The sequence below is a fragment of the Vulpes lagopus genome, chromosome 7 (genome assembly GCF_018345385.1).
Source record: "Vulpes lagopus strain Blue_001 chromosome 7, ASM1834538v1, whole genome shotgun sequence".
Lineage (NCBI taxonomy): Eukaryota > Metazoa > Chordata > Mammalia > Carnivora > Canidae > Vulpes > Vulpes lagopus.
The window spans coordinates 64,930,596-64,955,093 of record NC_054830.1 but is presented as its reverse complement, the minus strand read 5'-3'; the positions used below and the strand labels follow the sequence as shown (position 1 = coordinate 64,955,093).

Sequence of the window (24,498 nt, the reverse complement as noted above, 5' to 3'; positions counted from 1 at the left end):
CTTATCACAGCCCTGACTACACAGTGTCATTCTGGTCTATATAGGGAGTGCAGTGGGGCAGCAGCCATGTCTGCTCCACCTGCACTGGGGCCAGGGAGACCCAGGGTTTCCTCAGGCCAGGAGTCTGCCCCCCATGACCACGCCCTTGAGAGGAAGGATGCACACAGGAACAGTAGCTAGGACACCAGGCAGAGTAGACCAGCAGGCGCCTGGGGTCCTCTGGTCCTGGCCTTGGGGGGGCCCAAGGTGAAGTTCCCAAGGACCAGCAGAGGGGGGTTCTTTGCCAGCCAGAGCCTGACTCCAGCTGTGCAAACAGATTTTGCAAAATGCATCTTGGCCTCCACCACTTCATTTGTCCTGCACAGTTTGCTTTGGCTTCACCCCAGTCTTAGGGCTCTTCATCCCTTCCAGCCTGTTCTCTCTCTCCTTTGGCTTTCATAGGCTTCACGCCTCAGACTACGGGAGCCCCGTCCAAGCCAGGTCCAAGCCAAACCCTAGGGCTCAATCCAAACTGGACAGAAAAGAAAATAGCAAAGAGGCTCTGCTTCTGTCAGGCCTGCTGTCTGATTCCTGCAGACCTCAGGCAAACGGCTGTGCTCACGTTCAGGAGCAGGTCTGCACCTCACCTCCCACCCACCCCTTGCTTTTTTTATTATTATTATTATTTTTTCTCTAGCCAGCCTTCCTTGAGCAGTTAGTTACTTGCTTGCCAGGCACTCTGCTCAGCACTGTAGACACATTATCTCATTTAACCGGCACAACTATCATGCGAAGTGAATGTTGTGGTCACTAACCCATTATTATCACTTCTCCATTGAAAAAATAGCAAATTCAGTTGCAGAGAGGCAAAACCACTTGCTCAAGCTCTCACGTCTAGTAAGTGATGGAGCTGGCATGTGTGCTGGTCTGTGAACCCGGGGCCCCAGGCCATCTCTGGACCCAGGCTTTTACCTGCTGTGCTCTGCTGTCCACCAGCCACAGCGCAGCTGACAGGGCAGGGTAAGTTCTCTAGCCTGGCTTCTCCATCCCAGGAGGCAGCCTCATGTGGAGGAAGGAACAGTGGACTAGGAGTCAGGAGATAGGGATCCAAACCCAGCTCTGTCATCCCCATTGGTCTGATTGCTCTGTGGCTTGGGCAAATTTCTTACTATCTCTGGGTCCCCCATTAGTCTCATCTTCCCCATTAAATGAGGGGTTAAACTTAATAAATTTGATGTTCTCTTTCAGTTGTAAGTTTCAAGGAATCGAATGTACCCTAGAATGGCTCAGTGAGGGTGCTGCCTGCATGTGGGAAATAGTGGGAATGAACTAGATCAGAGAGGGGTTAAAAGCCAATGGCTGTTAGACACATTAGGGACTAGTGATAATCCTTCCCACCCATCTACCCACCCCAACATTTTCATTCTTTGTTTAGTCATAGAAGGCAAAGGCCTGATGAGCAGAGAGCCTGGCATCTGTGATCCCTACGTGAAGGTATATGATGAGCTGGAGGTGGGGATGGGGATGCTTGGGATCGGGGGGAGTGAGGGGCCATGGTACAAGACTGTGCCCCAGGGTCTCAGCACATCTGGGGGCCTGGGGCCATTTAAAGTGGCAAGGACTGCCTCATTATTTGGTCAGTAGGCATTTTTTAGGTCCAGTGATGAGGTGCTGAGCTAGGACAGGCCCCTCCCTTAGCCCAGCTTGGTCCCTAAGGCTTCTTGCAAGAGCTGGAATCTTATGGGTGAGCATAGCGAATGTGTGGGTGATGGAAATCCACAGATAATCCCAAGCCCTCTCTTGAAAAGCAATATTTTCACCCCTCTCCCTGGCAAAACCAGAAGCAAGGTGGCCAGTTTTGGATGGTAGAGGGGAGGGACTGTCTCTGAGGACTGCAAGATCCATCAGAGTGGGGGGCCCCTGCTATGAAGACAGAGGCCCCACAGGGCAGAGGGCCTACTTCTGGCCAGGACCAAAGGCCTGGCACCTCCCAGAGTGTGGCAGCTGGGATGCCAGGTGCAGGCCCTGATGCACCCTTCTCTACCCTCCCCAAAGTCCTCAGGCTGGTCAGAGGCCACTGTGGGTGAGGACTTGGTTAGGAGCAGGGTGGGAGCAGAGGCCTGGGAAGAGCAGCTTGCAGGCCAGAACACAGATTTGGGGCCTTAGCAGAGGCTGACCTGAGCCTCTGGTGAAGGAAGCTCCCAGCAGTGGTGGGGAACTGAGGGGAGAGGAAGAGCAGAGGTGGCTTAGCTGCACCCCATCTATAGCTGGGCCTGTGGCTGCCTTGGTGGTGTCGCCTGCTGCGGGGCCCTGTCTGGGCATCTGACTCCGGTGCCTCGGCCCGGGCTTCTGTTTGTTTCCGGCGTCTGAGGACTGCACTCTGTCCTCTGCGGAGGCCGGTGTGAGGGCCACCCGGGAAGCCTTTGACCTGGGGGATGGGCAGCATCAGCTGTTGGGCTTGGGGGATTCCGCAGCTGAGAGTCATCATCTCCTGCTTACTTTTCTCCAATTCAAGATTTCTTTGATCCCAGAAGATAATCGACTACGTCGCCAGAAGACGCAGACGGTCCCAGACTGCAGAGAGCCAGTCTTCCACGAGCACTTCTTCTTGTAAGAGTCTGGGGCAGCCAGGCCCTCCAGGGGAGAGGGAAGGAATGTTTATCTGGAAACAACTCTGTTTGCCAAATCTAGAAGTAGATCTAAGCAGAAAAACAGTGACTTCTAAAGGATGTCTGTGTTTTCTCGTTCACTGGGGTCCTTGCATCCCTGGCACCGGGCCCATCAGCGAGGTCCGTGGTGATAAGATACCGCTTGGCTGGTTCTCCCAACCAAAGTGCCCAGCCTGAGGCTGATGGCCCCTGACCAGTAGGGATTTTCCCACTGTGCCTCGGGCCAAGCCTTCTCTGTCAGTAGAAGAGATTTTCCAAGCTGTGAGATCCCTCCCCCTTATAAAACTTGCTACCCTCCCTGAGCCTCAGCTTCCGTAGTTGTAAAATGGGCTTAGGAGAGTAGTAGCCTCAGAGAGCTGATGTGTAATGAGACAGTGTAATGCACTATTGATGATGATGATGATGATGATGATTTTTCACCCCTTCCTGAACTCTGAGGCTGATGGGAACTAAAATTCACTAATTTTAGTGAAAATTAAGAACACTTTGGCTTTTTTTCAAACTGCACAAGGTAATTTTGCTTATTGTAGAAAAATAGATCAGCAAAGAGAAGAAAGGAGACCTCCCCCTGCACCCCCCAAGCTGTATTACTTATGACATGCCTCAGCTTATTTCTTCTCAGGTCTTTGGATTTGTGTGGGTGTGTATGCCTGTCTGTGTACGTGCAGGTGTTTACAAAAATGGAATTGTTCTATAGTATTGTGCAGGAACCTCCCTTTTGTCTCAAATGAGGTAATACAGACTTTTGTGTATGTGAATACTCACCCCCCTGCCCCCGCCCTATTGGTACTTGAGTCTCTCTAACCAGTTCCTTATGGTTGTTTAGGTCATTTCTAAATTTTGTTGATTGTGATGGACTGGGGTGCGGCCCTGCTAACCCCCCAACCATCTGGTTTGCTTTGCAGTCCTGTCCAAGAGGAAGATGAACAGAAGCGCCTTCTGGTCACTGTGTGGAATAGGGCAGGTGACTCCAGGTGAGGGGAAGTGCAGAGCTGGAGGGGAAGGCCTGCTCTAGGCCCCTGGTGGCAGCCAGGTGGCCAGTAGACAGCAGGGACTCAGTTAACGCTTGTTGGATGAACGTCGCAGTGGCAACATTAAATCTGAGTTGCTGCCAGCCCGTCGCAAGGACTGAGTTATCAAGGAGTGTCTGCTGCGCCCTTGGTATCAACAAGGCACCATGTTGGCCTCCGGGGATGCCAGCCAGCCTGCCCGTGGATTCTGCTCTCAGGTGTCTATGTGCAGGAAGGGACACCAGGTGCTGTGTAGACACAGATTACAGTAACAATATACACAGGCTCAGTTCCACAGGAGTAGAAGCTCCAAAGGGGGGAAAAAAAAAAAAAAGCCCATTTCTTTCTTAGTCATCACTGTACCTGGTGCCTAGCACATAGATGTTTTATAAATATTATTTGAATGAATAAAAGATTGAATGAGTAATAAGGACAGTAAGTATGGGAAGGAAAGAAGTATGTAAGTAAGTAAGTATGGGAAGAGGGAAGGAAATTCATTGTGGGCCAAGGTGATCAAGGAAGACTTCATGGAAGAAATGGGATTGTGAACATGGGGTAGAGATCAAGAATAGGACAAGGAGGGGCAGTCCAGGTGGGTGGCTCAGCGGTTTAGCACCACCTTCAGCCCAGGGTGTGATCCTAGGGACCTAGGATCGAGTCCCACATTGGGCTCCCTGCATGGAGCCTGCTTCTCCCTCTGCCTGTGTCTCTGCCTCTCTCTTTCTCTCTCTCTCTGTCTCTCATGAATGAATAAATAAATAAAATCCTAAAAAAAAAAAAGAATAGGACAAGGAGAGAAGGTTTTGCATGAGCAAAGCAAGAGGCAGGAACATGCATGCCAGGCTTGGGCTGCCATGAGGAGGTGGTGTAGGAGGTACAGAGGTTTTACGTGGGAGAAGCCAAACAAGCTATGTTGCATGCTGCCTGGGACATAGGAGGCCGGATGTGGTCATTAGCTGGGGGTTTAGTGCAGCATAGGGGAGGGGTGCTGGGTGAGAGGGAGAATCAGCTGCCCAGCAGAGGTGGTAAGAGCACCTGGACTGAGTACTGTGGCCCCACTGTGAGCAGCCGGGGTTCATTCACCTGGTGCAGCCCAAAGAATCTGGGGGACCCCGAGGCCATGCATTTGTTGAGCAATCATAGAACCAAGTAGTGACCAGATCAGCTCTGCTCCACTTGCAGTTAAATGTTTTTTAGTATCTTAAATGTTATAGCTGGTATGCCTTTTTTTTTTTTAAAGATTTTATTTATTCATTTGACAGAGAAAGAGAGAGAGAGAGAACACAAGGAGGGGGAGCAGCAGAGAGAGAGGGAGAAGCGGAGGCAGAGAGAGAGGCAGACTCCTCGCTGACCAGGGAGCCCCATGTGGGGGATCAGGACCTGAGCTGAAGGCAGATGCCCAACCGACTGAGCCCAAGGTCACATGGCCAGTAGTTGGTGGAGCCAGCATGGGGACCCAGGGAGTTAGACCCCAGAGTCCCACTCTCAATATTATATTGCCTCCCGGGGCACAAGCAAAAGGATGGAAGAAAAACTGGCGGGATATAGAGGGCAGGGCAGGGCAGGAGTGGGGAGCGATCTCAAAACTCCCTGGTGTTGCCGGAGGGTCAAGTACAACGTAGGGACCAGCTGGAGAGATGAGATAAAGAGGTTGGTGTAAGCCAAACCAGATGCATCCATAGGTGTTCTTTGGAGTGGGCTTCCTCCTAAGGTTGGTGGTTCCCACCTCTGGATTTGCATCAGAGTCCCCTGGGATACTTGCAAGGAACACAGCTTCCCAGGTGCCACATCACATGGATTCAGTCTGGTCTTCATGGGCAGGGCTGAGGGATCTACATTTACCCAAGTTCTGGGAGAACCTTGTGCCGTGGGCTTGGTGTTTGGGAAGCTGGCAGTAGAGAGATACTGAGGGGTGTGAGCAGGGGAGAGGCAGATGTGTGTAGGGCTTTGGCAGGCTGAGGAGGAGCTAGGAGATCCTTGCCGTGATCTGTGAAAGAGATGCTTTAGGGATGGGGGAGGGGAGACAGACTTAGGAGGTGAGATTAATGGTACTTAGTGATGGTTTGGCTGTGAGAGCAGCAGGTGAAGTCAGGGATCATTCCTGAGCATCAGGTGGGGTCCCCAGCCAAACCAGCATGCCCTGAAAAGGCAGGGAACCAGCTTTGGGTACCCTGAGATGGAGGGGCCAGAGAGCAGCCCGGTGAGAGCTGTGTAGGGGGGAGGCTTGCTGACACAGCCCAGAGGGAGAGAGAGGTCTGTGCCAAGGTACGGATGTGGGGGCTGTGCCCACCAAGGCGGTGGCTGAAGTGGTGAGTTGGTGGGACTGCTCAGGATGACAGTGAGTGACAAGGCTCAAGGGTCAGAATCCCGTCTTGGCAGGAAAGCCCGAAGAAGACAGAGGAAGGGTTGTCAGAGAGTTGGAGGACGTCTGAGGAGCCCACGGGATGGAGGCAAGTCGGGGAGCAGGTGCTGGAGGCAGGCGCCACACTGGGATCCACCACGGAGGTCTGCCCTCCTGTGAGACCAGAGCCAGCCGGGCAGGGTGCAGTTCATGTTTTTTGGAAAATAAAGTGAGGCCGGCGGGGAAAGTGAGTCAGCGCCCAGCGGGGAGTGTGACAGAGGCAGTGTCTCCACTTGTTGCCTATTTTGGGAAAGTGAGATTCCTTATTAAACCAAACACAGTGGAACTCGTGGTCCCAGTCCCAACCCAAAGCTTGAGAGGGACAGAGCAGGCCCAGGCAGGCCCACTTCAGAACAGATGGCCCCTCCGAAGCTGCCAGCACCACGGAGGCCCACTCAGCTGCAGGGAGGCAGAGTGTTGATCCGCCTCTGAGCCAGGAGGCCGACCCAGCAATTGCCGGAAACTTCTGCCCTGCGGAACGCTCTCAAATCACATTGTGCTTCTCCAAAGCGCGGGCATGCAACTTAGCACCATCTAAGACCATTTACCGAGCGCTTCTCTGCGCCAGGCACCTTACCTACATTATCTCATTTAATCCTCCTAGCAACCCCGAGAGCGAGCAACTATTACTGTCCCTCTCTTCAGAGAAGAAGAAACCGAGGCTTCTTAAGGTTAAGGCACTTGCGTGAGGTTAAGCGCTTACCGTGTCCACTGTGTGTGGACATGGCGTAGCAGATTCCATGTATCGTCTAATGCAAGTCTCACAATGGTCTATAAATAAGGTAATGTTACTGTCGCCCTCTTACAGGTGAGGACACAGAGGTGGAGGTGCAGAGAGGTTAACTAACTTGCCTAAGCTAATGCAGCTAGGAGGTGGTGGAAACAATTCAAACCCAGGCAGCCTGGCGCCAAACCTATAGCTCGCTTGACCGTCTCACGCAGGCGATAAATGACTCTAAAGCTGTGCTCTTTCTGTGTCAGTACACGTGTTCCTCGGGGCCTGGGCTGCTTCCTGTGGCATTTATCTATCATCTATCTATCTATCTATCTATCTATCATCTATCTATCTATCATCTATCTATCTATCTATCTATCTATCTATCTATCTATCTATCATCTATCTATCTATCTATCATCTATCTATCTATCTATCTATCTATCTATCTATCTATCATCTATCTATCTATCTATCTATCTATCTATCTATCTATCTATCTATCTATCTATCTATCTATCTATCTATCTATCTATCTATCTATCATCTATCTATCTATCTATCTATCTATCTATCTATCTATCTATCTATCATCTATCTATCTATCTATCATCTATCTATCTATCTATCATCTATCTATCTATCTATCTATCTATCTATCTATCATCTATCTATCTATCTATCTATCTATCTATCTATCATCTATCTATCTATCTATCTATCTATCATCTATCTATCTATCATCTATCTATCTATCTATCATCTATCTATCTATCTATCTATCTATCATCTATCTATCTATCTATCTATCTATCATCTATCTATCTATCTATCATCTATCTATCTATCTATCATCTATCTATCTATCTATCTATCTATCATCTATCTATCTATCTATCTATCTATCTATCTATCATCTATCTATCATCTATCTATCTATTTAATTTATTCATGAGAGAGAGAAGCAGAGACATAGGCAGAGGGAGAAGTAGGCTCCCTGAGGGGAGCCTGGTGTGGGACTCGATCCAGGGATCACACCCTGAGCCAAACACAGACCCTCAACCACTAGGCGACCCAGGCGTCCCTTCCCATGGCATTTATAATGTGGTTTTACAGAAATCATCCAGCTGAACATGTGGCGGCTACATTTTGAAACTGATAGGAGATGAAAGGGAAGCGTCTGTTTCATGACTTCTCACCATCCTTCCAGTGATGGCTGTAAACTTGGATTAGGGGAACAAGATGGCTACAGAGGCATTCTTGGGGAAGTGCTGGGTGGTATCCCCTCGTCATGGTGGCACAGTGGGTGCTCAGGGCAGGAGATTTGGCTTAACTCCAGTATCTCCACTGTGAGACTTTGGGTAAGTCCCTTCCCCACTCCGAGCCTCAGTTTCAACTGTGAAATGCAGCGAAAGATACAAAGGTTTCTTTTTTTCTTTTCAAAGATTTCTTTAAGCTTTTAGGTTGTGTGAGTTTTCTTTTTTCTTTTTCTTTTTCTTTTTTTTTTTAAAGATTTTATTTATTTATGATAGACATAGAGAGAGAAAGAGAGAGAGAGAGGCAGAGACGCAGGCAGACACAGGCAGAGGGAGAGGCAGGCTCCATGCTGGGAGCCCGATGTGGAACTTGATCCCCGGGCTCCAGGATCGCGCCCTGGGCCAAAGGCAGGCGCTAAATTGCTGAGCCACCCAGGGATCCCCTTTTTTCTTTTTCTAAAGATTTTGTTTATTTATTCATGAGAAACACACACACACATAGAGGCAGAGACACAGACAGAGGGAGAAGCAGGGTTCCCCTGCAGGGAGCTGATGTGGGACTCGATCCCAGGACTCCAGGATCATGCCGTGGGCCGAAGGCAGGTGCTAAACTGCTGAGCCACCCAGGGATCCCCAGTTGTGTGAATTTTCAAGAAATTATAGACATTTTCAAAGTTATGCAAAAGTAGAAAATATCATCTAATTAGCCCTCATATACTCATAGTCCAGCCTCATCAGTTATCAATATATGGCCAATGTTATTCCCTCCACACTCCCACGCATTCTCCCTTCCACCAGTGAATTCTTTTATTTTTTTATTTTTATTTTTTTAAAAAATTTTTATTCATGAGAGACACAGAAAGGGGCAGAGACATAGGCAAAAGGAGCAGCAGGCTCCCTGTAGGGAGCCCAATGCAGGACTCGATCCCAGGACCCCAGGATCACTACCTGAGCTGAAGGCAGACACTCCACCACTGAGTCACCCAGGTGTCCCATCTAGTGAATTCTTTTGAAGCAAATCCCAGATATCATCTCCTCTCACCTCTCTCTCTCTCTCTCTCTAAAAGATGGCTTAAAAGGACAACCACAATGCCATCATCATGCTTGACAATTAATAGTAACTTCTCAATATCGTTGACTATGCAACTCAGCTATTTAAAAGTTTTGTTTGATGAGATGGTGAAGGCCAAACTGAAGCTTCCTATATCAGTTGTAGCACTTTCAGAACCTGTGGCCAGAGAACAGTCTTAGGATTGTAATGTCACACACCACATTAAAAAAAAAAAAAGAACAAAACACACATACGTTTAAAACAGTCTCTTACACAAAGAGTATGTTCATTTATGGAGAGTCGGCTTGCTGTGTGTCATACCCTGTCCTGGGCATTTTTTTTAAAATTTTTATTTATTTATGATAGTCACACAGGGAAAGAGAGGCAGAGACATAGGCAGAAGGAGAAGCAGGATCCATGCACCAGGAACCCGACGTGGGACTCTATCCTGGGTCCCCAGGATCGCGCCCTGGGCCAAAGGCAGGCGCTAAACCGCTGTGCCACCCAGGGATCCCTTGTCCTGGGCATTCTAAGTCTTTTCTCTCTTTTAATCTACTTTCCAAGTGGGACCTCAGTGCCAAGCACAGTGTCATAACGTTAGGTTGTGACCTGACATAGGGAAAAAAAAGGAAAGAAGAGAAATGAATGGAAAAATATGTGTTCAATTTAAGCCATCAAATTAAAAATAAATTGAGATTAAATGCGGTACTCCTGCAACAGAAATAGTTTAAGGCCCCTGAGAGAGAGAGAGAGAGAGAATTAAAATTCATTCCCTGAAAACAATGCATTTTCATTGTGTGTGTGTGTTTCTTTTTTAAAGATTTATCTATGCATGAGAGACACAGAGGGAGAGGCAGAGGCATAGGCAGAGGGAGAAGCAGGCTCCCTGTGGAGAGCCCCATGCAGGACTTGATCCCAGGACCCCGGGATCACAACCTGAGACAAAGGCAGATGCTCAACCACTGAGCCCCCCAGGTGCCCCTGCATTTTCGTTTTGTAGTTGGTCTCTTACCCTTTACTCAAAAGGTAACTGAGCCAAGTACTATTCCTCATGAGTGTTCCATGAAGCCTTCCCTCTGAGCCTTTGTACTGGCTGTTCCCTCTGCCTGACATGCCCTTCCTCTTCCTGTCCCTGACTTAGCTCTTCAGGCCTCCTCCAGCATCTCCACTCTCCCAGAGCTTTCAGCGTTTGTTGCCCACACTGTCCATCTGTCAATCTCGCCCTGTTGAGTGATATTCCTTGTATTGCTGCCTTGAATTGCTATTTAAATTCCTGCATGTTTGTCTTCTTTCCTTAATGCCGCGGCTCTTTGCCCAGTGCCTGCCAACCAACCACAGGCATGATGGATTTGTCCATTTGTCAAGACTTCACTGAGTGCACCGAGCCCTGAGCTCAGGGCTTAGCATTCAGAAGTAACCAAGGCTCAGCCCCTGTACTGTATGCCCATACACTTTTCAGGCAGTCTCCAGGGTAAGCACTGGTTCCCAAGATTATAAACTGACCAGTACAAAGCCGTGTACTCAGATTACACGTAAAAGAAGTCTTTCTTCCTCCCAAGATTTTTCAAAAGCAGGCTTCAGGAGTAGCTAATTGAAGAACACTTAGAGTTTCCTGCTTATGGACATTAATTGTGACAATTTACTTGGCCTGAATTAGCATGAAATCATTGGAGGCCCCTTAGCAGGGAAGCAAAGCTCATGGGAGGCTATTAACCATTTAGCATTCTCCAAGCACCAGGGAATGAAAATTCCACTTATTGAAGAGCAACGGGCAGAGGCAGCCTTTATTACAGCTAAAGCGTCATGCTTGAAGATTTAGAAAGTTACAGCCATAGCCGGTGTGAAAGGGAAGTGTGCAACGAGGAAGTGTGAGCACCTAGATACCTGCTCTTGACCGTGTTGACAAAATTAAATCAGTGGTGAGGACTTTGGCAAGGTCTTGACAAGGCTTTTCTGGAATGGCAACTCCGATCAGCGTCTGTCGCTCGCCCATGATGGCCACTGTGGCTGTTGTTGCTGACTTGGCCTCTTCCCAGGAGGGAGGAGTTCTTGTTTCTGGTGCTGGGCTGGGAAGATGGATGTGGGAAGGGTTGCTTTCCTGGGGTGAGCACACTGTCCTCCTTGGGTAGATTATTAGCATGGCCTTGAATGATGGGAGGGGGCAAGGAAGGGGGGGGCAGTGGCGCCCAGGCTGCAGGAAGTGAGGGCGGGGAGAGGGAGCCGGAGAAGTAGCACAGTGACAGGAGCTGGGGAGGCACAGCCAGGTGCAGAGTGTGCAACTGCGGGGCAGGCGACCAGTTCTGAGGATCAGTCCCTAGCGTTCTGCAGCCCTACCCCTCCCTTGACTTAGCTGCCTGTGAGAAGCCGTTTTGTTTTGCTTGGGACTGTCAGGTGGTAAGCTGCCACCCTTTCCGGAGAATGCAAACAGTATGTATTTATAGAGACCTGGTCCACTGGTCCTTGACTGGGGCAGGCTCAGGCGGCGCCCTGCAGGATTCTCAGGGCAGCTTTCTCTAGACTTGCAGTCTGGATCCCACCTTGGACTCACGGTGTCTGGTCCCTGGAAGCTGGCTCTGGGGCACAGACCTTGGACGGGCTCTTCAGAGGGTTCTGTGGTCCACGCCTAGTTAGAGCCACTGGCCTCACTCGGGCTGCCGTAGGGCCAGGTTCTGGGGAGGCACATCTCTAGGGAGTTCACTGCCCATCTGGGAGGCTCAGTCCATCTTTGGCTTTTCGCTTGTGTCTTCCACAGTGTTTGCTCAATCCCTCCTGTATGTGGGTCCCTCAGATATTGAAGGATTAATGCTTCCATCTAAATACTCATATTGTTTCTCAATCAATAGCTATTAAACCGGTCTCTGGGGCAGTCTGAGTTGGGGATGCTCTAAGAAAGGGGAACAGAAAAATGAAAAAGCAGCTCTATTGTTAGGATAGAGAAAGATATGTTAGAATGGAAGTGTTTTCAAATACTTATATACTGTTTTTCTTTTCTGATTACAAGAGTAACACTTTTTTTCCCTGTGAAAATTTGAAAACACTGAAAACCCAAAGAAGAAAATCAAAACCCCTCTAATCCCATTTACCGGGTACAACCATTTTTAATATTTTTGTGAGCATCTTTCTCATTAAATTACTGATTTGTAAACTTCCTTTTCTCTCCCAGTGACAAGATAATTTTTTGAATTTCGTTAATATTAACCTTTGCCATCATTACTGAAAGCTGCCAGGTATCATTCGGTCCCTAATTGGATGTTGGGACTCAATGATTAGTGATTAGTCTCCCGGAACTTTTTTTTTTTTTTTAAGATTTTATTTATGAGAGACACAGAGAAAGAGGCAGAGACACAGGCAGAGGGAGAAGCAGGCTCCTTGCAGGGTTCCCCAAGTGGGACTCGATCCCAGGACCCCAGGATGCAGCTTGAGCCGAAGGCAGATGGTCAACCACTGAGCCACCCAGGGGTCCCAGACTTTAAATTACTCTTAACCAAGGAGGACGTGACTGAACTCAGCCCCTTGCCACAGTGTGACACTCCCACAAGGCCTGACTCTGGCTCATGCCTATTTGTCCAGCTGGCAGCTGGGTCAGGTCTGTCTCAACAATTTTTGTGTTGATTTGGACCTTGATCTGAAACTGTCCAGGAACTGCTAAGGTCCTACCTGTACCTGAGAAATGCTTCTTGAACTTGAGGTCCCGTAACTTTTCAGTTGAGCATCAACCCACTGACATGGTTGCTGAAATTCCCAGTGGGGACTGACTTCTGATCCTTCCAGTACCAGAACAGTTAATGCTAAGTGAAGTAAGTCAGGCAGAGAAAGACAAATACTGTATGATTTCAGTCCTATGTAGAATTAAGAGACAATACAAATGAGCAAATAAAGAAAAAAGACAAACAGAAAAACCAGACTTTTAAATAGAATAAACTGGTTGCCAGAAGAGAGGTGGGCAGGGGGAGCGGGGGGAGGGGAGGTGGTGCCCTACCTGGATGAGCACTGAGAAATATAGAATTGTTGCATCATTATACTGTACACCTGAAACTAATATAACTGTATGTTAGTTATACTAAAATAAGAAAAGAAAAAAAATCCCCAAAGCCTATGGTTGGCTCTGAGCTTCTATGGTTGGTGGAGGAGTACTGCTTTCTGATGTAGGGGGCACGGCTTTCCCACGGGACTAGTTTTGGGACCTTGGGAAGGGGACCAGCTCTGAGTCTCTGCCTTTTCCTCTGTGAAATGGAGAAAATAAGCCCTTTCCACCCTAATTCACAAAGTTGGAAAGATCAAATGAGATGACGCGGGTACCAGTGCTTTGTAAACCACAGCATATCGGGCAGACCTAGGGTGCACCCCGTAGAGCCCGGCGAGAGGGTGCTGACTCAAGCCTCTGTTGTTCCCCCAGGCAGAGTGGACTCATTGGCTGCATGAGCTTTGGGGTGAAGTCTCTCCTGACTCCGGACAAGGTGGGTCCCAGGGGAGTGTCCAGCAGGGTCATCCCACCAAGGCCAGGGCTAGCGCAGGCAGAGAGGCCTTTGTCTGGAAGCCCTTGGGTGGGGCTTCTGTCTTGAGTGCTTTGTGGCCTGAATCACACCACGGTTTATCATCTGAGTGGCCAGGGCTTTGGGTCGTCTCCTTGGTTGGTTCTTGTCACAGATCGGTTGTCAGGCAGCCCCAAGGCCTGGCTCTGGGGGGGGCTCTGGGTTTGCCGTCTGCCACCTCAGGACCCTGGCAGGTCCCTCGGAGTTCCCAGCACTCCTAGGCTTGCCCCGGAGGAGGACGGCTAGGTGGTTCTCATCCTCCTGACATTATCTACTAGGTGTCGTGTTGTTGGTCTAGCAAGTGCTTGTGGGGTGGAGTGAGCAACACTAGCCTCTGTGGAGCTTTCCTTTAGGCTGAGTGAGAACTCTCTGGAACCCAGAGACCCCTCCCTCGGGTAGCCAGTCCCTATCCTACCCCCACCCCCTAAACCGGAGGCTTTTGAGCAGGGGAAATGGAGACGCGGGCTCTTTTTACACGCCCACCCTCCACCCCCCACCCCCTGGAGATGTCTTGGTGGCCTCTGCATGTTGTTGCCAGGTAGCCCTGCCACTTTGTGTCCTGGAAGTGAAGTCTGGGGTAGGTGGCTGAGGACCCTTATCCTGCGTGTAGGTCCCACATGTCTTCTGACCGCAGCACTGGCTTTATTCCCTCCGGGGAGATGCTCCATGGGGACTGCTCAGGAGCCTCAGGATGCCTACTTTCTGGCCTCTCCATCCCTCTCTCATTCCCTCCCTTCTGTTCTGTCAGCATTCATTGGGCTCCTACTGTATACCAGGCACAGTGCTAGGCACATCAAAGAGCCTAGGCACCACCCGGTGAGGAGGCAGGCATGCGAGTAGACCGCTGTTCTCCAGGGACAACAGGCTGTGGGAATTCAGCAGAGAGGAAGACCAGCTCTGCCCGGAGCATCAGGGAAAGCTTCCTGGAGGCGTAGGCATTGCAGCGCCCTCCGGGGCAGGACGGCTGGAGTGTCTGTCTCTGCAGCAATGATGCTCCTGAGGGAGACTCTCTAGCTGCTGCTGTTTGAGGGGGAATTGGTGGCTGCCCGACCTGTGTCCTCTGCCTCCTCTGCCTGAGTGTGTCATGCCTTCTCTCGTGATAGGAAATCAGTGGCTGGTACTACCTTCTGGGGGAAGACCTGGGCCGGACCAAACACCTGAAGGTGGCCAGGCGGCGGCTGCGGCCCCTGAGAGGTGCGTGCACACCAGCTTCAGCTTCTGCCCAGACACGCGGCTCTGCCTGTCCCCGGGGCTTCTCCCTTCCCTCCCTGCCCCTGTGTTTTGTGGCATCTGTCACCCCTGGCTGCGATCAAGTCAGGGGTCCAGGGGCTTCTCACGAGCACCTGCTGGAATTCAGGCTGCAGGTAGCACTTGCCCACAACACCTTATTTGTGGGGCTGGACATCCCCGGGAGAGGATTATAGGCCTGACCCTCTGTGGTTCAGCTCCCTCCATTCTGCCTTATAGAGAGCTGGGTTTCGGGAGCTTCCTGCTATGCTCCTTCCCAGGCTTTGGTGCAAGGATCCTTCTCAGGTTGCCTTACTGGCCTTAGGGCTGGCCACCTCGATAGGCAGGGCAAGTGGGCCCTGCCGTGAGTCCTGAGGCTCAGGATCCAGCTTTTGTGTTCCTTATGTTCTGTCCTTCTCACATGCAGGCCTGGCTCGCTCTGATTCTCTGCTTAGCCTGAGCCCAGGCACCCCCATGTCCTGGAGGCGGGCAGTGATCTGGATAGCCACCTGGGCCTGGCACCCTGGCCTCGCCCTCGGAGTGGTCTCTGGAATGGATTTTCTGTGCCAACAGAAGCATTCTGACTCTGCTCTGTCATCTTCCAGACCCACTGCTGAGAACGCCAGGATGTGGGGATGCTGAGAACTGGGAGAAACTCAAGGTAGGTGGGGACAGGCCAGGGCAAGACTGGCAGGGCCTGGGCCCCTCCCTGGGCTCTTACTTGGTCCTGGTCTGTCCCTTGGCCCAGGAGACCCCTAAGCAGGACTGCATTTGGTGCCCGAGACTCAGGTTCATTTCAAGCTTGGAAACTCAGCAAGTTATGCATTTTTTTCTAAAGATTTTATTTATTTATTCATGAGAGACACACAGAGGCAGAGACGCAGGCAGAGGGAGAAGCAGGCTTCCTGCAGGGAGCCCGATGCGGGACTCGATCCCAGGACCCCGGGATCACACCCTGGGCTGAAGACAGATGCTCAACCACTGAACCACCCAGGCATCCCAAGTTATGCATTTTTAAGGGATTATTTCTTGTGCTTTTCTCCAGTTACTCATGGTTAGGGCAGCAGTGGGGAGAGAGCCAGGCCCACGCTCTGGAGATGGAGGAGTCTGGGTCTTCCTGACTTTCGAGCTCTTGAATCCGAGTCTCCCCTATCCCCCAGGTCCCCTCGGATGGCTGGTTTTCCCCAGCACTGTGGCTGAATCACCCTCAGCTTAGGCTTGTTGTCAGGGAGCAGCTGTGAGTCTAAACCTGAGACCAAGACTTCTTATTCCACTAGGGTTTTGAATGGAGAGAGAGGAACCTTCACATCAGGATTTTAGGGTCTTCCCCCAAGTTCATTCCATCTCTCCGCGGGACATGGTCTTCTCTAACAACTGGGAGAGGGAGAACAAACTCCCTGTGACTGAGAAGCCCCTCTGTGCCAGATGTTGTTGTTCCCTGCTTTAACCCTCACTGCCACCTCTGTGGCAGGGTGACTTCCCCATCTCACAGATACCCAGGTTCAGAGATGTTAGGTCACTCTCTGCGATCACGCAGCCAGCAAGCGATGGAGGCGGGACCCCAAGCAAGGTCTGGCCACCTGAGTACACTGTGCACACTGCCTCCTGTGCGTGGCCTACTTGGGAAGATACGATGGTGTGGTTTCCCTTGATCACAGCTTACACAGAGGTGTATTATATTCTACAAAACGTTTTCCCTTTCATTTACTCGGTTCATCCATTCACTCACTCATTCACTCATTGTTTAAGCATTCCCACGGGCCAGACCCTGTGCTGGGTGCTGGGTGCTGGGTGCTGGGTGCTGGGGCAGAGCTGTGAGCAAGTCAAAGCTGCCTGCCCTCATGCAGCGTATAGTTTAGAGCTGCCCTGTGCAATAATATGGTAGCCACTAGCCCCTGAGGCTGTCGAGCGGTTGAAACACGGTTAGTATGACTGGGGACTGGAGTTTTTCATTTTATTTAACTTTAATTAAGTCAGGTTTACCTTGTACATGTGTCTTGTCGCTACCATATTGGACAGCACAGTTATTAAGTTATTCAAATAACTTCCTGGCTACTGTATTCTGTGGCTTCATTAAGAATTTAAAACCTTCCAGCCTCAGAGGCACCTGGGTGGCCCGATCGATCGGTTATGTGTGGAACTCTTGATTTCGGCTCAGGTCATGATCTCAGGGTCATAGGATCAAGCCCTGCATCAGGCTCCACCCTCAGCATGGAGCCTGGTTGAGATTCTCTCTTTCTCTTTCTCTCTCTCTTTTAAATAAATACATAAATCTTTAAAAAAAAACAAAAAACAAAAAACCCTAGCTTCACTGGCGGAGCTGCAAATACCTTTCTTCCTCTCTCTGTACTTGCCAAGCACAGAGAGATTAGTGACCAGGGAGCCCTACTGGTGGTTTGTGGGAATGATGTGACATGGACGGCAATGCTGCATGTTTCCAGGTGGCTTCATTCTGGATCTGCACACAGGCCCTGACCCAGGGGGACATTGTTTTGAAGCCCGCTTGATTTTCCTGGGCTTGCACACCCAGAGGGGCCCATGGGACCCAGCACCGAGGGGGTGGTTGTTAGAGGCCTGTTTGGGCTGGGGGAGGGCTCCCAGAGGTCACCCGCTCTAGTCTCCCATTGTGCACATGATGAGATGGAGACCCAGAAACCTGCGTGACCTGCCCACTGTCGTGGCCACCAGAGCTGGGCTGTACCAAGGGACACTCCCTGGCCTCAAGGACATGAGTGGCTGGGTGGGTTTCCTTAGGGACAGTGAGGAGGGTGTAAGGGGCCCTGCATTCACCAGGTACTGCTCTACGAGGCAGAGAACAAGACTGGGGTTCTGTGACCTTGACCACTGTCACCCCCAGCTTCTTGGTGGGTAAAGGAGGAGGCCGGATCATTTGGTGATTGGAACTCCCTTCCTGATTTGCCTTCATGGGCCTAGGGTGTCATCAGATGCTTAGAGCCGCCCGCTTGGTTGGCCAAGGAAACTGACTTTTAAGTAGCTGGTGAACGGCAGCCTGTTCCCGGGACTCCCCACGTTTCAGGTTCTCGGTCTAGCGCTGGGATGTCTGAGTGCAACCCCCTAAGGCGTCCTTGGATTCTTTCGATTGTGTTAGTCCTCTGGACTTGCTCCCGGGACAGCTGGGGCTTGCAGGGGGAGGTGGCCTTGTTATAGAGGGGCCGTGTTTTCTGCCTGGGTTCTCCTCCAGCCAGGGGTGTTTGTGAGAACGTTGGAATCACAAAGTGGCCCACGGCGGAGAATGCAGCCAGAACAAAGGCGCCCTCTCCCCGCCGGGGCCCGGGGAATACTAACTAGTTGACAGGAATTTTAATATAAAACTCTCCCTCTTCCTTGTCACTCGGAGGTTTCAGGAAGCCTTCGGGCTTATCGTGCCGAGGCACACAGCACCGACAGGGCTTGGGGAGGTGAGAGGTGATTTCCTGCCATTCTTCTGCGGGGCGGGCTTCCCAGGGCGGTCATGCCAGGCTGACGGGGCGCAGTGCGGGCTCCCACTGCTGGGGGGAGAGCTGGGATTTCATGGGGCGGCAGCCGAGACGGGACCCGCAGCCATGAACCGCTTCAATGGGCTCTGCAAGGTGTGCTCGGAGCGCCGCTACCGCCAGGTGGGTGCTTGGCCCTCGGGGGGGCCGGGCTGTGGCCGGGGGGCCGGGGCGGGGGCCCACCTGAGCGGGACTTCTCCTCCCCCGGGGCCTTCCTTGCTTCTGCCTGCCCTTGTAGGTTGGCTCCAATCCGGGGGCAGGCCGGAGGCCGGAGGGGCCCCGACGTCCCCCCTTTACCCGCGGCCCCTCTCTGGGGGCAGACCGGGCCCAGCTCTGCATCATCCTAACCCCGACACGGTGGTGTCCTCGGCGAGATTATCCAGTTGATTTTCTGCGGTTTTTACCTGGGGGCAGTGTGGGTTTAAAAAAGGCACCGCAAGCCTGAGATCGGAAATGGCCGAGCAGCTGGGTTTTGTGCTTTTCCTAACTTTATACTTCCTCGAACCTGCCCTGCGTCTCTGACGGGACAGGATCCCCCACTGTATGTGTGTGATCATGTGTTTTCACGTGTGTTGGTGTGCGCTTACACGTGAGCTGGGATGTTGCCGTGCGTATGTGTGTACACACGACGTGCCCCTGGTCGCTGGGATGCCCTGGGGTGGCTCCGAGTGCTCAGGCCCCAGAGCCCATCCTCACAGACGGGGCTTGGCCTCTCAGCTGCCGCTTCTGGGAGGTGGGGCAGAGTGGGGGTGATGATCTCTTGGCCTCAGGGCTTTTCTGGGACCGTGTTGGACACGTTTTTTTTTTAACAGCCAGGACTGGGGTCAGGGCAGGTGAAGGAAGGGACGTCCAGATTTTGGGAATGGCCAAGCTGATGGAAGCTCAGGAGTGGTTCTGATTTTTTTTTTTTAAGTTTTATTTATTTATTCATGAGAGACACAGAGAGGGGGAGAGACACAGGCAGGGGGAGAAGCAGGCTCCACGCAGGGAGCCCAATGTGGGATTTGATTCTAGGACCCCAGGATCACACCCTGAGCCGAAGGCAAAAGCCCAACGGCTGAGCCACTTGGGCGTCCCAGGAATGGTTCTGATTTTAGAAGTATAGGAAAGCTCCTCTGGGGCAGCCCCGGTGGCCCAGAGGTTTAGCGCCGCCTTCAGCCCGGGGTGTGATCCTAGAGACCTGGGATCGAGTCCCATCATGGAGCCTGCTTCTCCCTCTGCCTGTGTCTCTGTCTCTCTGTGTGTATCTATCATGAATAAATAAATAAAATCTTAAAAAAAAAAAGCTCCTCTGTGTATTGTAATGACCAGAGTGGAGTGTGGGTATCGACTCCTGCAGACAGACACCCTTCGGTCCTAGGAGGGGCCTCCTGTGCCCGGCTTGCTGCCACCCACCCGTTCTCCCTAGCACCCTCCCTAGCTCTCAGGGCCCTGCCTGTACCCCTGGCCCTGCTGGAGCCCCGCAGAACAGCCCCAGCGACCCCAGTAGCTGGGTGCAGGGTGGCGGGGCAGAGGACGCTGTTTGGGAAGTGGAGGTTTGTGGCCACCTGGGCCGGTGGGCCAGAAGACAGGCACGCTGGCTGTCATAGCGGAGTGAGGCACGAGTACGGACAGGGCCTGGCGCTGACGTCCAAGATGGATCCTATGCTAGGAACCAGCACCAGCTCTTACCCTCTTTTTTTTTTTTTTTTTTTTTAAGATTTTATTTATTTATTCATGAGAGAGACAGAGAGAGAGAAACAGAGACACAGGCAGAGGGAGAAGCAGGCTCCTTGCAGGGAGCCCGATGTAGGACTCGATCCTGGGACTCCAGGATCATGCCCTGGGCCAAAGGCAGGCGCTAAACCGCTGAGCCACCCAGGGATCCCCAGCTCTTACCCTCTTTACCCGAGGCTCAAGAGCATGTCTCTAGACCTCTCTGAGCCTCAGTATCCATCCTCGCCAGTGGAGGAGGGTTGGTAATATCCAGTGATGGTGCCGTGGGGTAGATGGAATGTCGTGTGCAAAGTGCCTGGGGCAGGGCCTGGGAAGTACATATAGGAAATAAACAGTGGCAGTTAGGGATTGGGATGGAAGCCCAGGTGCGGCAGAGGATCAGAAAGCAGGCAGGAGGGCCGAGGTGACGTGCCGGCCTGGGTGAGACCTGGGAGCAGTGACCGGAAGGCGCAGGAAACTCCCAGCTGCCAACGTCCCTGAGACTGGGCAGGCCTGCTCCCCGCATCTCCTGACGCTGCAACCCCAGGTCCCAGAGGAGGGCTGAGCGCTGGGGGCTGCCACTTGCTGTCTTCAGGCCTCAGCTTCCTCTTCTGTGAAGTGGGCATAGGAAAACCAGTCCTGCATTCTCCCTGGGGCTGCAGCGACAATCCAGTTCTTTGGGGACTGTCCTCTCACCGTAGTGAGTGCTCACGATGGACAGAGCATAATTCTGCTTCCTTTATGCAGTCCACCCCTCACTCGGGGCCAGGAGGGGAGCTTGCTTCCTGGCACCCCTTCCTCTTCCCTTCCTTCCCAGCCCCCAGCTGGCTTGGATGGTTGTCTGGGCTCGTTCTTCTTAGGCTGGTGCCTTGGGAGGCAGAGGGGACTAGGCCTACAGTCCCGCCTGGACGAGGGTTACCGTGTGGAAGGGGGATGCTCTTTTGCAGGAGTATACTTCTCTCCAGATTCAACCCTGGGGCCAGTCCCCAAACTGCTAGCACTGAGCCCATGGGTGCCAGGACCTGTTTACCTGTTTGTAGAGCCAGGACCCCAGGCAGGAGGGGTTGTGGCCCTTACTGGGGTCAGAGGGGGAAAGGTCTAGAAAGACTCTGGAGTGCCAGCTCCTGCCTGGGCTGAGGGTAGGATGAGAGGCCCCGTGAAGTCCTTGCTGCTCGCAGGGAGTGGACCAGGCTCCTGACATCTTCCCTTAGCCTCAGCCTGGGCTTTGCACACTCACTCCACAGTTTGTTTTTCTTTCTTTCTTTCCATTTTTTTCCTCTTCCTGTCTTAGCTGCGTGTTTTCCCAGAATTCTTATGGGAACAGAGTATTTTCCTGCCCCCCTCCCCCTTCCCCTTGTCTGTCAGATTTCCTGTTTTACAAACTCGCTTTGAATCCAGGCCCAGGGCTGGTGGGAAGCAGAGCCTCCGGGGCCTCCCCGACAGCCTCCAAGGCCCCTGGTCACCCTGGGTCCCCCGACCCTCCCCTTCCTCACACCTGGCCTGTGGGACAGCTGGTAGGTGAATGCCAAGCACCCAACCTCAAGGAGACAACCCCTAGAGGAAGGGGACAGGAGTCTCCTGACAAGGCCGCTGGCCCTTGACCTTTTCTAGCTTGCTGAGCTGGCTTCTCCCTCAACCTGCCTGGGACAGCCTCCCTCGTGCCTCACCAGGGACCTCTCCATGTCCACTTCTCCTTGGAAGTTTCTTGGGACCCCAGGGAACCCCTTTCCTGGCTTCTCCTCCCTTAGGTCTGTCACTTTCTCACACCTGCTCTGAGCAGCCTGGACTCACTCCTTGGGTGAGCAGGGCCCGGGCCTGCTGTACCCCACCCACAGCCTCGTTGGCAGTGCACGGAGGGGAAGTGTAGCAAGGCTGAACTGAACTGAGCCAGCAGATAGCAGTGTACCCTGACAGTTCCTGCTGCCCCTGGGACCGCTCTGGGCTGTCCTCACTAAGCGGTTGCCGAGTTCCTGCCATGCACCAAGCCTGCCTTGCACCAGCCCGCCATCCAAAGTCAAACACAAGGAATTGTTCCCAACTCGGTTCTCGGTTCTCGTACTTTGCTCCGTGGCATGTTGAGTCCTTTGCTTTGGAGAGATCTGCATATTCTTGGGGCCCTCGAGGAGCCAGAGGTCAAGACTTCAGCCCTAGGGGCAGCCCTGGTGGCGCAGTGGTTTGGCGCTGCCTGCAGCCTGGGGTGTGATCCTGGAGACCCGGGATCAAGTCCCATATCGGGCTCCCTGCATGGAGCCTGCTTCTCCCTCTCCCTGTGTCTCTGCCTCTCTCTCTCTGTGTCTATGAATAAATAAATAAAAATCTTAAAAAAAAAAAAAGACTTCAGCCCTTAAGACCTCGGCAGAACCTGGCATGCATGCAGTAGGAGCTCCATAATTGTGTGTTGCTTTGCAAAGAGAGTGCGCGGGGCCTTTTCACGGGACTTCTGAAGGAGGGTTGTGGACCTGCCATGCAGCAGGCACTACGAGGTCAGTGGCTGGTTTAGGTTTCACCAGGAGGCCTGTCTGTGCCCTTACCTGCCCCCTCACCTGGGAGCCCTCACTGGATGCCCCAAGCCCCAGCAATGGCCTTCCCTGAGCCCCTAGCCCTTGTTCCCTGGCCCTTGTCCTGAGGTTGTGAGTGTGTATGTCCCTATCTTCCTTCCTCTGTGCTCTGGGCCACCTGGGTGGGTGGGCTTTGTCCCTGGGCAGACACTCTGTGAGCCCCTGAGGGAAAGGAAGAGGGGTCTGAGGAGGCAGTGGATCACAGGCAGTGGAGGCGTGTAGGTCTGGTGGGCTCTCTGGACTGGACCATGTGTCTGTGGGGTCTGAGGAAGGCAAGGCTTGCTCTTCCACGACTCTGTCCACCCTGGGCCCTTCCCCATCAGCCTGGACTTACCTCCTGAGCTCCCAGCCTTCCTGCTTGGCCCACAACCCAGTACTAAAGATGCCTGGGCCAAGGTAGGGACAGCAAGGGCTGGCCAGCCTCCTTCTTGGCCCCAGCTCCCTTGGAGAGGAGGGTAGTTCTGGGGCAGGGTCTGTGGGCTTCCGACCTTGGAGCAGAGGCAGCAGCCTTGTGGCTCCTGGGAGTAACCATGCAGGGCTGTGTCCTAGATCACCATCCCGAGGGGGAAGGACGGCTTTGGCTTCACCATCTGCTGTGACTCTCCGGTTCGAGTCCAGGCAGTGGATTCTGGTAAGTGAGCGCGCTTCTCGGGTGATGCCAGCCTCGCTTGCCGGCCACGTGCCTGGCTTCGCCCACAAGATGTGGGATCTGAAAGGGGCGGGGGGCCCACAACAGTGTCCCATTTTTTCAAAACAAAAGAATAATATTTTTAAATGACCACAGTCGAAGGCTGAGGTTTATGAAAATATATTCATCATTTTCTTTGGGTTGTTTTTATCAAAATGAAAATAGATTTTTGTATTTTGCTTCCCAATCATGTCAAACAGGAATGAAACCTCTATTTTCAGTAAGGGCCGCATAGGAAAATGAGAATCACTGTGGAAGCCGTGACTCGAGGTCCTTTGAAGTGTCAGGAGCTTCACAGGAGCCCTTGGGTGGCTTTTCTTTGTCCCTGCAGGAGGTCCAGCGGAGCGGGCAGGGCTGCAGCAGCTGGACACCGTGCTGCAGCTGAACGAGAGGCCCGTGGAGCACTGGAAATGCGTGGAGCTGGCCCATGAGATCCGGTGACTGGGCCAGCGGGGGGCTTTGGGCCTCGGGCTAATGGCACCCCCCCCAGCCCCCAGGGAACCAGGCCTGCCCTCCTCCCCTCCTCTGTGCAGCTGTGAGCAATTCACTTTGCCCCTCAGGGAATCAGCTTCTTGGCCTGAAAATGGAAGGTTCAGGCTCGAGGAATTTTGAATCCCTCCGCCCCCTCCCCACAGCAAATAGCAGGGAAGAAGCTCTCAAACGGACCCTGCGGTTCCTGTCACTGCTCCAGGGTGTCACTTTCTACTCTGAGCTCATTAATTGCTGTGACCTTGGAGCTAAGCCTGTTGTTTTTAAAGGAATGTGTAGATGTCGCAAATTTTTCGAATGCATGCTTAAGACATTATTCTTTAGGATATTGGGGTCCCCCTTAGTTTCGACCCGCTAGGGTGAAACTCTCATGATCATTTTAGGTATACTTCTAGAATAGAGAAGTTGCAGGGAGGTGGCTCGCTTGCTCCTCCTTGCTTACACTTTACCCGTGACCCACATCACTTAGCGGAGTTGGGTATTCTTGTTTAACCTGGCCTTGACCTCAGGGTCCTTCTCAGCCACCGCAGGTCAACCAGAGTTGACTGGTGGAAGGGACACTTTTGCTGTCTCAGCTCGAGATGGTCTCTTACCCCTGGGGTTTGGGGGTTTTCTCTCCCCCACCCCCACCCCCACCCTGCTCCTCTGCCCTGTTCTGTTGTAGGCCCCGCCCTGGCTGACTTTCCCCAAACTCAACCTCTTTGTGTGAACCTCCCCTCCCCACCCAACTGTAG

General features: G+C 52.3%; 1 protein-coding gene across 7 annotated transcripts in view; it reads left to right on the top strand.

The window, feature by feature from the left end:
• The window catches only part of RGS3 (regulator of G protein signaling 3), a 122,139-nt gene that overhangs the window by 16,445 nt on the left and 81,196 nt on the right, over positions 1–24,498 (top strand). For 4 of the 7 annotated variants that reach the window (XM_041764688.1, XM_041764689.1, XM_041764686.1 and 1 more), the window contains exons 3-10: positions 1,415–1,473; positions 2,495–2,589; positions 3,554–3,622; positions 13,478–13,538; positions 14,717–14,807; positions 15,446–15,501; positions 23,137–23,218; positions 23,607–23,712. In XM_041764688.1, the coding sequence (XP_041620622.1) occupies positions 1,415–1,473; positions 2,495–2,589; positions 3,554–3,622; positions 13,478–13,538; positions 14,717–14,807; positions 15,446–15,501; positions 23,137–23,218; positions 23,607–23,712 (619 nt within the window). Of the gene's footprint in view, positions 1–1,414; positions 1,474–2,494; positions 2,590–3,553; positions 3,623–13,477; positions 13,539–14,716; positions 14,808–15,445; positions 15,502–18,087; positions 18,458–23,136; positions 23,219–23,606; positions 23,713–24,498 lie in introns of those variants that run through there. The other 3 variants (XM_041764698.1, XM_041764690.1, XM_041764691.1) reach the window with 3 other exon arrangements.